The sequence below is a fragment of the Puntigrus tetrazona genome, chromosome 22, assembly GCF_018831695.1.
Source record: "Puntigrus tetrazona isolate hp1 chromosome 22, ASM1883169v1, whole genome shotgun sequence".
Classification (NCBI taxonomy): Eukaryota; Metazoa; Chordata; class Actinopteri; order Cypriniformes; family Cyprinidae; genus Puntigrus; species Puntigrus tetrazona.
The window spans coordinates 5,589,213-5,604,131 of record NC_056720.1 but is presented as its reverse complement, the minus strand read 5'-3'; the positions used below and the strand labels follow the sequence as shown (position 1 = coordinate 5,604,131).

The window sequence follows — 14,919 nt, the reverse complement described above, 5'->3', positions numbered from 1 at the left end:
TGCCAAATTTAAAAAAAAAAAACTTAATTTTCACAAATATGTCACCAATTTAACAAGTATATGTTCAGCTAACCTCTTACATGTATGCTTCTCGTAAACAATTAGTGGATACGCATGTAAACAGCCTTTTGAGTAACGGAGTGAAATACTTACGGTTGGACACGTAAAAGTAAAAGAAAGCCAAACTGGATTCAAGAACAGCCGTTACTTCTTGCCCAGCTTTTTAATGAAAACAAAAACGTAATAAAAGGAAAGTCTGAAGTTGAGATGATCTATAAAACCAAAGGTGACATCTTTTTAAATGTTTCTAAAATGCATACGTTCCGGGGGAGATTGCTGAAAAGCAATACGGCAGAAGGTTTTAACGCTTAAAAATGCTGTTCTGCACATCAAACAGTGCCTAAAATCCCTCTTAACTGTGGCAACACACACACCAATGTTCAATAAACATTTAAATATACTAATAACAATAATCACGATAAGCAATTCATCTGCTAAATGACATCTGCCAAGTTCATTAGCCAAACAGTAAGTCATTTACGGTTGCCAAGCAACCTGAAATATTAATATAATATTGAATTTGTGCCGTTTGTTGGTGCGCACATTTCAAAAGTGCTTTTAACGTTTCTTATCCAGTCTGATTTTATAGCAGGAACTATAATAACTTCATTTCTAAAATGAGATTTAATGGTATTGGCCATACAATATGCAACAACATCCAGACCTCACGAAACAGCTAACGGAGATGTCTTGAGACATGATTTTATTTTATTTTTTTCCAACCAATGGTGTCGCCTGTTCTTTGAAAAAACCCCAAAAATAAAAACACTGAAACTCAAGCAATCCACACCAAACATTTCTCAAACATATTTTTAATTCACAACTCGGTAACAGTAACTAAAGATACAACACTGACATTTACAGCTTCTGAGTGTCACAGATTCAACTGGATGAAAATAAAAACTGATTAACAGGAAACCAAATTGTTGTATTTTGCATGTGAACGAAACTTTTTTTTTTGTTGTTTTTTTTTTAAATGAAACCCATATGTTGGTCAACTCGAAAATTAAATTTATAAAACATTTTAAACGTTTGCCTTGTGGCGCCAATAAACTGCTCCATTGGTTCGCATTCAAACTAAAGTAGATGGCAAAGGCCTCTTAATTCTATATCTCTTCCCTATTTTGCACAAAAAGCAAGCATTCATCCCTGTTGTGCCTTAAAATGATTGCTCTATGCGCATTAATCATCCTCAAATGAATCCTGGCGAGGCAGAACAATGGCCTTTAGCAAGATTTAACAGACAACCTGAATGGATTTTTCCTTTTCCATTTTGCTACCGCCAATTAACGCTGGATCAAAACCATCCTATTAAAAATCAGTTTGTAATTTACAGAATTTGGTTAAATGCATAAAAGGCAATCGAGATGGCCACAAATCATCAAACATAAACATGAACCAACCAACTTATGGATGTATGGAATGAACTGCAGGATTAATGAGGACAACATTTTCGTATTCAAGTGTTTGAGGTACGTTCAATCAATGGACAAGCAAGTCCACTGCTCGACGGGATGCTGAGAACTCAGAAAATGAAGCGCTTTTTTTTTTTTGCAATTCTTTGTGGTCATGGCACCAACAAAACTGTAAAGAAACGACAAACCAGGGTTGGCACATTAAAGGAAACATTTGAGGAATTTATGAGAAATGTAGTGCAGAAAGAAACAAGTACACCAAGGAGGAAAAAGTACAAAGATTCAGTTACATTTCACTCTTCTCAAAGTATAAGGCCATTTATTTTGCCCTGAAATTAAATTAAAATGCAAAAGTGCCCACAATTTGAACATGTTAGAGTCTAAACAAAAATATCATATGCAGTCTATGCCGGCAGACTAACATATTACAAAAAAAAAAGAAAACTGTTGATGTCAAAAAAGTCCCTGGGTGACATTGACATCAGCAGGATCCAAGGACTCTACAAATTCAGTCTGTTCCCATGATCCAGTGAGACAGCAGTCCATGCCCACAGTATTCCAACACAAGGAACATTCTGGGAACTGCATAGTCATAAATAAGGGTTTGTTCATTAGTCAAATCCTTCAGAAGTTAGATAAAAAAAACAACACACAAAAGAAAGGTAGATGTGTGGGGAAAACAAAATACTGTGAGAGCAGAAAAAAAACAAAAAAACATCTCATCTTTGGATTATGATGTCAGTAACTACTTGATGATAATGCAAAATTTGGAGGTAACTGCAATACTCCCAACCGGAGATAACCTAGATGTTGTTTCCACAAATGCAACTTCGCGAAACAAGAAAACTGAAGAGGAAACTAAACAACAACAACAAAAATTCCCCAGAACGAGTCTATACAGAGTCAACAAGAGGATGGATCTGTATCACAGGCGACAAGTTAACTTGCAAGATTTTCTGTGCCTTCCTTCTCACCTCCTCGTCTGTGACCGAATCGTCTACTTTTATAACCTTCCATTCAAGACCATTGCCATTCAGTCTAGAAACGTCTTGGCCGTTGGTGAGTGTAGACTGGGACCAGTTATAGCTTTGGAAGCGGAGTCTCCTCACCGAACCATTGTCCAGACCGCTGGTCATCACATCAGGTTTACCTGATACGGTTTCGATCTTTTTATAAATGCTACCATCTTTAAGACCGAAACCATTTTGACAGACGACCGGGGCAGAGTCTCCAATAAGGGCATCGTCTACTTTGAACGGACATGACAAAACACGTTTGTTGTCCAAGGCAACTACATTTGACGTCTGACTGCCATTTTCCGTTGGAGAGTGGGGGATTCCGGAGAGATCTGGTGGCCGTCCCAGAGCAAAACTGGGGGTGCTTTTGGAATCCGAACCAAAATGAATCTGCAATCTTGCGGTGTGGCCTCCGGTCAACCCCTTTATGTTTGTTAGTTTGAGGCACTGCTGCGCTTGAACAGAATGTTTATCTAGCATTGCAGACGCAACGTTCTGCTTAAGACTGTCCACTGAGAGATTTTTAAGCAGGATCTTGGGTTGGTTTTGTAGAATGTCTTTTGCCGCTCTACTGAGCATCGCATAATTCACATCCTTGGACTTGCTTAAACCTTTCCGACCTCGCTTCTTGCAAGGTTTCTGCACTCTCTGAACCTTGCTGCCAATCCTGGAAGAGATAGGTTCTGTGGTGCAAGACGTGTATCCATATACATCCTTGCTTCTCAAAATCACAGGCTTGGCTCCCTCTTTCCTCAGCTCTTTAAGAAAGGACGCCATTTGTCTTTCAGTGTCCGACAGATCCTTGGACATGGGGTTAAAGACCCTCAGGGCCTCTTCGAGGGCAGTTTGCCCAGCTGGGGCAAATCTGGCCCAGGAATGGACTACCCTCCCCATGCCCTGCTCTTCAAAATTCATGGTGCACCTTCACAGCTGGTATGCATAAGGACTTCAGGTGTCTGTGAATATGAAAAGAATAATAAAAGGTAATGATTTTAAAAAACACACATGAATTGCAATTTATATGATCTAATATGAAAAGCACTAGCAACAAATGAAACAGCAAATGTATTACTGTTTGATCAAAAAACAGGTTAAACTTATTTCAAGCACACAACAGCGATTGAGGTAGTTGTCCAACAAGGTTATCCATAACTTGCTTGTCTGAAAAGTCTGCTGATAGTTATGATTGTGTCTTCCTAGATGTAGACCTAGTTTTAAACTAGTCGCTCTAAATTATCCCAACCAGTCTTGACTGATGCAGTTTGGCAAAACAATGTTTTTATTGTTTGCTTTAGGTCAAAACAGTACCATGACTCAACTAATCACAACATCCTGGTAATGCAGTTTGAACAGATTTTTTTTCCTCCGACAGTTCTTTAAAAGTGCTCTTCAACTATAATACTCCACTAAATAAAGTATGCTCAAGTAAAGTAGCTAGTAGGGCTTTTATTCCACACAAACAGAGTAGCATGAATAACTGTCCCAAGAATATTTTGTGGTTGAGAATAAATTCAACTGTATGTAAAGTTTTAGCTTCAGACTTAAGGTCCATTTACACCCGAAAAGTCCACTTGCTTTGGTACGGACCAAATACAATGTTGATTTTTTTTTTTTGTTTGGTGCGGTTTGCTTTTACACTGCTCTTTTTGCAGGTGAACCAGAAATTGTAAACTACACATATGTTAATCTCATCCATTCAACCGTACCAAGGTTCGTTTAGAAGTGAACCAAGACCACCACCTCAGCTGGATCTCGACACAGTTGTTTGCTCCACACCGAGTATTGCTGCATTCATACCTTCCCAAAAGGTCCACACCAAAGCGAAAAACGAACCAGAGTTCGCTTCAATCGAATTAAACAAAACATTAAATTAAATAAACTCTTACAATAAAACATACAGGAATTCTGGTCAATTTTATCTTGGCAAATTGTTCTACTTCCCTACGATTTCTCTCTAAACTGTAACCAAACAGAACTATTTTGATAATAATTGTAATATTTCCAAAAAGGAATTTGCAAGGCTTGTTGAATTATTCTAATCCAGAAGATTTGGAACTACGCCTGTGATAAAATACTGAGATGCGTTGATGCATCAAGAACAAAGTGAATGGTTAGGTGAATTCCACATTTAGCATCAGGGGATTCATGATCTTCTTCAAGGTAGTTTCTGAATTTCAAATCACTGTGGGCCAGGAAAACTACAACAGGACACAATGCAACCGTACTCAAGAAGCTAGAGTAAGGAAGCACGAGAGATGTGGGTAATAGTAAATAATAGGATTCTTTGATTGAGTGGCCGGAGTTCGGTATCTGAATTTTATAGCTCATACCATACAGTTGGTAGATCTCACAAACCGATCGCAACTAGCTCCACAGGCACAGGAGCTGATTCAAACGTTCAAGTGGCGTTTATAAACTGGTTTCTAAAGTGGTTCGTTACACTGCCCGTCTAAGAATAGACTTGACACCACGTGGAGGACGGAGCAAAACTTTGGTGGAGCCATACAGGGTAACGGCAAAATAATAATATTTATAGTGGGCTGCTATTAAATAAACATTTATTATATGCACAAAATATCACAAATATATATTTGCACAATTTATGATTTAATTCACTTGCAAGTAATCAAAATAAATAAATAATTACCCAACTTTTCCTCTTCAGTCTTATATTGGACAGTATTAAACCTTATATCAAAGCATATGCAAGCTTTCCCACCAAAGCATAAACAAGGCGACACATTGACTGTTTTACCAATTTACGTACTACATTTCAGATTGGTTTTCATCTCTGGGTGGTCGGATAGCTCTACAATTTCATCAAAAATATATATAAAAAAAAATTGTACCAAAGATGAACAAAGATCTTTGTTCAGCCGTAAAAATCCTGATCGGTGTCCCTAACAGGGGTGGGAATTCCGATTCTGAGAGTCACGACCTGATTCCAATACAACACTTTATCTACGTTTTTTCCCCATTTAATTATTCTGCTATAAAAATCGATCGATTGGAGTTTCTATGCTTTTTGTTTATAGTTGAAATGTGCGTCAAAAAGGTGTGAATCTTGGTCTCACAATTCAATTCAAGTAATTTACAGTTATTATCAATATCACAAAGCTTCACTTTCTCAGTTTTCACATGGCAGTTGCACATGGCTACATTTTTATATAAAAATGTAAATATTGTGTGCAAAACATACTTTATTATATGAGCAGGCTACTTTTTAAAACGGTTACTTAAAATAAGTGTTAAGTGTAAATCTGAATGTTTACAGACAATATTTATGAGTTCAGTTTTTTTCCCCTCAGAATTATTGTCATTTGATTATTACTGATGTGATCTGAGATAGTGACAGCCTTAACAGGCTTCATTCAGACTAATGCACAGATCTGTTTCGATACATCAGATGATTTGTCCTGCTCTGAAAACAATTGACTGTATCAACTTCGAAAATGCAAATGCGTTTAACTGGAGCCGCTTGAGGACAAACAAACACAAAGCGAACATGAACGTTTTGGGGAATCGTTTTTATTTTACTACTTTTGGACTGTTGGAAAACACCATTATACTGCCATTATAAAGCTTGGAAGTGCAAGGACAATTTTCAATACAACTTTGATTGGATTCATCTTAACAGAACAAAGTCATATAACATTAAAGGTTCTGTAAAATGTACAGTAATCCAAGTATAGTAACACTGCAACCATATTTTTTTATTGTGAAGTCCTGGCAACCACAGCTGCCACAGCTCTGAGCTTCACAAGCCTCAATCAACGAGCATTACCATGGTAACACTGAAGCTGATGGAGATCAATGACATTGATTCAATGCTAGGGTTGGGTATCGAGTTTGATACCTCTTTAAGCATCCACCGAATTGCCTTGCTGCTATCAAGTAACAAAAAAAATGTCTTGTAGTACCGTACCAAATTTCGATACCTAAATGGTAAATCTCATCAACATCTGTGAACCAGTAAGCATGCAGCATGTTTGATATACATAAATCAAGTGCTGGAAATTGCCTCTGGTGATGCATCAAGAACAAACACTAGTTTACGTCAGTTATGCCCAGAGACATGGCTCAAACGTGATGCTGTAGTGTGTAAGTATCCCAACCTCAATATAAGAGATAAGGCTACGTGTGTTTTCATTTAGGGCCGTTGCAATAACCGCAAGCATATCTCATAAGCATAACCGCAGAGGAACGCAACAACTGCAGCAACCACTCTATTCGCATTTTTTTTTTCTCGCAAGGTTTCTGATTGAATATTAGCAATAGAAACGAGTACCATGTTGATTTGCACAAAGGTTCAGTAGATTTCCACTTAACCAGCTTAAACAGACAGCGAACGAAAGAGAGAGAAATCACCCGATCGTGTGTGATTACCCACGTCTGCCCTTCAAGGCCGAGTCATGTATATTTATGAAAGTCATATCCAAGGAACACAAAATCTGTCTTAGCATCAACGCATTGCTGGTCAACTAAGTCTGCTCAAAGTTAAAATGATTTGAAACAGTTTGTGTAATTAAATCTCTGAATGAATCAGCGTTTTCGCTGCCACCATCTTGTGGTACAGCAGTGAAACTGCATTGTCTGACAGCCCATCTAGGTGACATACCAAGAGAAGAAGCTGTCCAGTCAGATTTGAGGATCACAAACTGTTTAGATTATATTGTACTATATTATATATAGTGTGACGGTCGTCCCGAGTTCACATCAGCGTTGCCCTGGAAACGGACGTGGAACACCTGCAAGTGTTCATCACGGGCTGATTGGCCACAGCTGGAAATCATCAGCCCGTAGCAAGATAAGCCGCGTGAGGCCCGACGGTGAGAGAGACTTTTTCTCCACGAAGCTTAGACCCAACATGTTTTCTCCCTTACATTCCAGAGACCAGAGTGTGACCGGTCAGCCAAGCCACGAGTACCGCACTGGCTCAGCCCCCGTAAGCCCCTCACCGAGACCACCGACTCACCTCAACTCACTTGTTTGAGCTCTCCATGTCGTGCGTTCCTTCCACCCCATAAAAGGGGAAATACCGTATTTCTCACTTTTGAGCCACTCAAAACTACGGCAAGGGAAATTCACAGCGACAGCCCTATTTTCATTTCATCAAACAGTGTTTCAAAGTAAAAATGATCTTAGCCCGTACTGGCATTGCCCATGCACACTACACGTGACCGGTTTAGCGCAAGACAATTCATAAGATTACAAACATTGCGTTTTTACTCAAAACTCTAAACCTTCAAGTGTTCGGTCACTTGAAAATCATTTACAGTTGAGTTCTAGTGTGTTTTTGCCATACAATGTGGTTGAAATGTAAGTTGTAGCCTTCGATTTCAAGATAATAGCGTCCGGGTGTGCTGCACCTTGTTTACAAGCAAGAGGAATGCACACACGCACCATGGTACCGTCATAAATGTGTGTCAGGATCCTTCAGTCTGATAACAACAAGTTATCTATATGCTGAGTGTGCGGCAAAATAGATAGCAGTGTACCAACAACTGCTTTGTGTTAAACCACTCTCCATCATGGAAACTTGAAGAAAATATATAATTCAGGAACAGGTATTGAAGTCAAGGTATCAGTATAGATTGAATATCTGAAAGATACCAAGCCCCATTCAAAGCATTGACAAGTGCTGACACCAGCCATGGGAAATCCCTTAAGGTCTCAATGTACTTCAAATGAAGCGCGCTTTCATTTATATTTTAGCCTTTATGAGAGACTTGGCCTTTTTACGAGCCCGATACAGATAACAGAAAAATTAACATGCATCAGCCTGTACCAATATGGTGGCCGATATATTGTGCATCCCAAAAAAAATATCTTATTTCGCGTTCCGACCGATCTTTCTACGGCGCTTTTAAAAGCTTTTACACTGCTGACATATTTGCTGCATTAACACTTGCTTATATTTGAACACGTCATTATTCGGTTGTTAGCTAAAGGTCTGATGCATATGGCACACTTTACGAGTTTTGAAGTCATCATCTAATTGGTTGAATCGAGCTGAATTTTTCGGGGGACAAGTGTTCTTTAACATTCTGACTCATCTGAAATAAACAAAGCGTCCATAATCGACAGACTGTAAATATTCCACCATACAACGCCGCTGTGGTCGATCGCTCAAAGCCTGAGAAGGCAACTGATGAGACGGATGAGCGGTCATGGATTTCTTCTGAATTTCAGCGAAATTCAGTGGAGAGTCCGTAGGTTCATGGTGTTAGAACTTTTCGCAGATATTTCTATTTTAGCTTTATCTTCTGGTTTGAAACTTAAATACTTTCAGATCGATGCCGCCGTGTTTGGCTTTGAAACCAGATCCATTTTACCGTATAAAATGTACAACTGTGATGATGCGAATGCCACCATGTATTCCAGACCTTCAGATTGACGGCTGAAGGTCTGGCTATGCGAGATTGAATTTGTTTCAAACATAAGCAAGTAAAAAGATATGCCAGTGCAGTTAGACAAAACACTCCACATACCATCTATGAAGACAAGTTGTAATATCCCAAGCAGCATTGCTTCCCAAATAAATTTTATTAAAGTCCACAATTGATGATTCAAAATATAATGGCTAAGAAACATTTGGGACATGAAACTCAAAATATTTATCAAACCAAATCAACAAAGCCCTGAACAGATTAGATCAATTTTTCACTGCGTTTCATTCAAGAATCAGATTGGTTTGTCTGATGAGTTCATTTAAAATGGACGCTTTAGCACCGAAGAGCAATTATGCTAGCTAAAGTCCAAACATTCGCTTTGCAACCAACCAATCTATTAAACCAAGATAGACATGTCTAATGGTCGCCTGATATTGTTTGGGTTTTTTTTTTGTACTATGCTGACATTTTGAAAAGCAGGGTGGAATAAGGCCGATGTAATTGCATTTATATTAATACATAAAATTTGAAATAATTTGAAAATGGATTCAAAAATAAGCTTCAGCTCACGCCATACGTTGTGTCAGAGGTCAGCCAAGAAGCCAGACCTTGCCGCTCTCACGGTCACGCATGCGGCCATTGCCTGGAAGTCAGTGATTTAGGTTGGAGTTTTAAATGAGAAATATTTGTGTTACCAAAAAAAAAAAAAAAAAAAAAAAAAAAAGCGCTTCAGAATACATATACAATAATCCCCATATAGGTACGTTTTCTGACGCAGTACTTGTGGATTTATCCAGTTTAAGGAGCTTCAAAATTATGTCTGTTATCCACCTGCCATGATACATTTTTTTGTGTTTCTGTGTTCGTCTAAAACAAGAAAGTGATATGCATCTAAGATGGCTTCAGGGGGGAGAAGATTATGGCATAATTTTCTTTTTTGAATGAACTATTCCTTTAATAAAGCTTTTGTTAAACCAATTGTTCTGCAGCTCGCGTTACCAACTTAACCAATTAAATTCATGCAATTCACCGAAAGACCAGAAATGACAACAATCATATTAATGAAAGTTAGATATATTGCCTGTGATGATAACAATAATAACATTATTATTAGACTAGTATTATTTTCTTTTAATATCAGGGATTAATTGTTCCATTATATTTCTTTTTACCAATTTTTACAAGGTTTTGGGTTCTATCCAATCACATATGATTCTGTTGAGCTCATGAATTCAATGGCCAATAAGAGGTGTTCAGTTTTGTTCAGTGTGTGCTCACTAACTGAATTTGTCTCTCATCGTAAAGTCCAGACGTATATGCAAGGGAAGTATAAGAGCCGATTATACCATCGTGTGAATAAATTCACACATACGCATTATAATTAGCAACTTGCAATGTTTTATGAAAATGCGATCATGCTAAATACAAACACAGACATATTAAAAATAATACGGCATGACGTACATATTCTACTTGACTAAAAAGACATGGGTAAGTAACAGATTCCACTAACAATACGCTGCTTTTACTTTGGAGTTGGTTCAGTCCCAGCTAAGAAAATCTGTCAATAATTAAATTAGCATGTGATATCATGAATCAACAACCTCGAAGGCTGACGACAGGACACTACGGAGCACATCGCTCAACACCAACCGTGAGATGAGCAACATCTTACATCTGAAAGATCTATTGAGTGTTTTCCAGGCTAAAAGGAAATCCAAATTCATATTTTACATTTTTAAGCTGGTCTGAAAAAAGAGAGAGAAGAAACACAGCAACACAGATCAAGAATTTGATGCAGTTTGGGAGATACGGTCTGCGTGCTGAACGTTTTACTGTGGACACCAAAAAACACCATGTTGCAAAGATAACAGCAATCCAATCAATGACAACTGACAAAATGGCTGCCACTAAAACGCCAGATTGCATATCAGAAGTGGCTCATGAAACTGGAATAAGCTCACACCGGTTACTCCGTTTTCTTTTGCATTTTCTTCTTCAAATACAACAACAAAAACAAACAAAACGTTGGATTGTCAGTATGCAAATGCTTGCACCTGGTGTGAACGGAACCGCTTGTGTTCAGCCAGTGTTGCAAAAGCGTAACCACTTTAATTTTCAGAAGGTTACGTAAATCGCGTTGCTGGCATGTTTTGACCAGATCGCGAAACATTTCGGATTCCGTTTACACTCGTGCGTCCCCAACCAACCGAAATGAACGTTAACAGGCTACTAGGTGTAAGTAAACGATGAACTACGCCAGTCGTTCGCACCGACATTCAGAAAACTGGTCGAAGATCAGACCGCAAGCTAGCTTAATGCGTATCTTAGGGGTATTGAATGTTTCAACAAAGCATCGCTCTAAAATGGAATTTTCCAAATGTAAAAGGTACGTAAACAGACATCTAGACTAGAAGAACATCTAGAACATCAGGGCAAGAGAATGCACCAATAACTAGAAATACTGCTCAGTGAGGTTTTTTGGTCCATTTGCAAAAAAATGAAATAAAATCATAGTGTAGCCTACACTGCCATCAACGTTCATCCTAGGTGTGAATAGTTCCAATTGAATTCATTGTTTCGATTCAGAATTTCGCTTGTGGTGAAGTCAGTGCCACTGTCCTGTCGGGTTTAGCCCCAACCCTAATCAAACACACCTGAAAAAGCTAATCAAAGTCTTCAGGATGAGCTGAACATAAGAGGCAGCCGTTTCTGATTTGTGTTGGAACTAATGCTGCGGGAAAGTAAAAAGTATGCAAGCACTTCTAGCTACGAAAGCTAGTTGATGCCTTTTGCGAATACACGTCGCTTTTCCATCAACTGAATGTATAGATTATGCACCATTAATACAGCAAATACAGAATTTGATAAAAAATAACTTAAGTTATTCTACAACGTTTTGTAACACTGTTTAATGATTGTAATATTGCAGCAGGGGATTAACATACATTGCAAATTGCATTGAATTGTGTTCACACACATACATACGCACACCTTAGTTGTACTGTTTTTAGAGGTGATAGAAATAACTGCAGATAAAAAAAATTGACATGCTTGTGCTGCAGTGGTACGGATGTGTTGCCCTCCATGTCGTCGAACCGGTCACATGACTGAAAACTGAAAAAAAAATACCACTAGAGGTGCTAAAGCGCTAACAATCGTTTACTGTCAGTTTTCTCATTCTAACAATGTTTTAAAAAGAAGCACGCTGAGCAAGTTGTAAATCGCAAGCTACTTGGTGATATGTCTAGGAACTATACTCTCATTCTGGCGTAATGATCAAGGAACTTTGCTGCCGTACCATGGGTGCAGCAGGCACAATGATATTATGCAGCACCTGAAAAGCTGGGGACTACTTTTAGGATAGGCGTAATATGACTGCAGTTACTTAAGTATTATACAAAAATGAGAGAGAAGAGTCAAGTTTTAAATAGGAAAAATAACAGGATTTTTTTAAAATGCTAACGGTCTAATCAGATTCAATGATCTATGCTAAGCTACAGCTAAAAGTGCCACCGCCAGACCCGGATGTGTCAGAATGGATCCGAAAACGGAACAACACGACCGTTTAACTCACAGCACCTGAAAATGCTGGGGACTACTTTCAGGCGCTGTGCAATATCATTGCGCCTTATGCGTCATATTACGCAGGGCTGAAATGCTGGGGATTATTTTCAGGATCGGCGTAATATGACTGCAGCGAAGTTACTTAAGTATTATACAAAAATGAGAGAGAAGAGTCAAGTCTTAAATAGGAAAAATAACGGGATTTTTTTTTTAAATGCAACGGTCCAATCAGATTCAATGATCTATGCTAAGCTACAGCTAAAAGTGCCACCGCCAGACCCGGATGTGTCCGAAAACGGAACAACTCGACCGTTTATCTCCAGGGGAGACGCAAAATAAGCCTGTTTTCAAAAATAGTGGAGCGTCCCTTTAACCGAAAAATTCGCTCTTTTTATGAAAAAAACCCCCCAAAACGCTCAAATAATTCAAAATAATGTATTTTGGAAATGTATTATTGTTACAATCGTTGACACTTAAGCTAATTTCATACAAACACGCTTTAAAAAAAATTTAGCTTACGTGCAAATCCTATTTTATTTAATTGAAAAAGTTAGCAAAAATAAAAAAACCCCACATGCATTTGGTTCCGTGTTTGTTGCTGTTGTAATGAAAGGTTTTAAGTCCGCGCCTGTGTTTAAATTCGCAGCACGGGCATGTCTTTCTAGTAGCTAGATCGCGCTAGGACTGCGATACTTCGCGAGCTTTGACGTAACCGGGTGCGTACGAAAATACACAGATCCGGTCTTTACACGCTAAATTAATCTTCCTTAGCAACCGAAGCGTTAAAGCAGATCGAACGATACGCAGGAGGCGAAGTGACACCGCGAAAGCAGGGGCTCGTAGCGGCAAACGTCAATAATTCAGCGTTCAATAACATTTCAAATGGCGATGCAACAATACAATAGAGGAACGTTCGGCTGGCGAAAAGGGGAGATAAACAATCGCCTGACACTAACCGGTTGAACGCCGCCTCTCCGATAGATCGTATAACAACGCTTCAAAGACAGCAGACGTTTTTCAGCCCCACTTCGGGTGTCTACTTGAGAAAAACTAATACGCGAAAAAGCCAGGCTAAAATGTAGTTGAGCATAAGCCACACGCGAAGTCTTCACGGCGAAGCCGCTCGAAGTTAAACGTCGCACCGCTATAAGCCCGCGCTTGCTCCTCCGAGAAACACACATATATATGTTTTTTTTTTTTCAAACGTCTTACCTTTTACCGAGTCCCTTCTGAGAGCATTGAAACGAGAGCCGCCGAGCTCCCTGCCATGAAACAAAAATGGCTCTCAAAGCCTCGGAGGGCGAGCGTTTCGGAGTGGCTGACTGGAAGGAGGGGCGGGGCTACCGCGAAAATAGCTAGCTAGCTTGAAAATTGTTTATGAGGATCGAGAAAGATTTTCACGACGTCGTTGGAAGGCGTTTCAGAAACACGCGCGCAACATAAAAGGAAAACACTCACCACAAAACATTACATTATCAAACTGATATGCATTTTATTCTTATTAATATAGTATTATCGTACATAACCGGATGTGCGTATATATATATATATATATATATATATATATATATATATATATATATATATATATATATATATATATATATATATATATATAAACATATGACAAAAAATATTATTAGATTATATTCCGACAGGGTTTGTAGTTTGGCAGTGGGGGATGGGCAAGCAAGAGCCCAACCCCCACAAATTAAAGTACATTCTCAACAATGATAGGATTGTTGGAATTATAACTATTTACTTGGAAAAATACAAAAGGACACCGCTAGAAGTTGAACTTCCAAGCACATATTTTGCAGAAATGTGGCTGTGTGAAATTGCGGCTTTAAGTAAATAGCAAATATAATGCATCAAACGTCTCTTTATTTGTATAGATTTTTAAATAAAGCACAGCTCCGTATTGATCACTGTAGACCTACACACCGTACTACTATTGCATCATTTATTTATTTACCATGTGTTTTTTGATAATGAAATTGCTGTTATTTGTCTTAAAATTATTACGCTTTGGTTTGGAGGGGCATGCTCTCAGTCCTTCTCGTGGCGGCCATTTTGTTTTATTTGGTGGGCGAGTCAATGCCAGACGAGACAGAAATTAGGACAACCTGCAATGAAGAAAGCTTAAAATAATATACACGAATGAACAAAGAACGTGCGCAAGAAACACTTTTTTAAACATTGGATAATAAAGTATTTGCCGAGTTTTAATAAACACAACACTGTACCTCTAAAGAAGCATTAGCATCTTAGCATTAGCTTCCTTAGCTTTTCTTGCAGGCAGTTGGTGTAGTTGCAGCATCTACCAGCAGGAGCTGAAGCTACCATGCTAACCGGCAAAAATGCTTTGTATTGAAGGGTGGGTCTTAAAATCTAGAGACAAATGTATCAGAGATTTGGTAGTGAGCTATTCTTTTACTGAGGATAGTGAGCAACCACCTAGCAACCACA

General features: G+C 38.6%; 1 protein-coding gene across 1 annotated transcript; it reads right to left on the bottom strand.

Moving 5' to 3' along the window:
- Nucleotides 1-856: 856 nt before the first annotated feature.
- ccdc71 (coiled-coil domain containing 71) lies at nt 857-13,788 on the bottom strand. Its single transcript, XM_043222771.1, has 2 exons — nt 13,663-13,788; nt 857-3,447 (listed from the first exon to the last, which is right to left on the bottom strand). Exon 2 carries the CDS (start codon nt 3,404-3,406, stop codon nt 2,369-2,371), a length of 1,038 nt encoding a protein of 345 aa, XP_043078706.1. The 5' UTR covers nt 3,407-3,447; nt 13,663-13,788; the 3' UTR covers nt 857-2,368.
- Nucleotides 13,789-14,919: the final 1,131 nt, after the last annotated feature.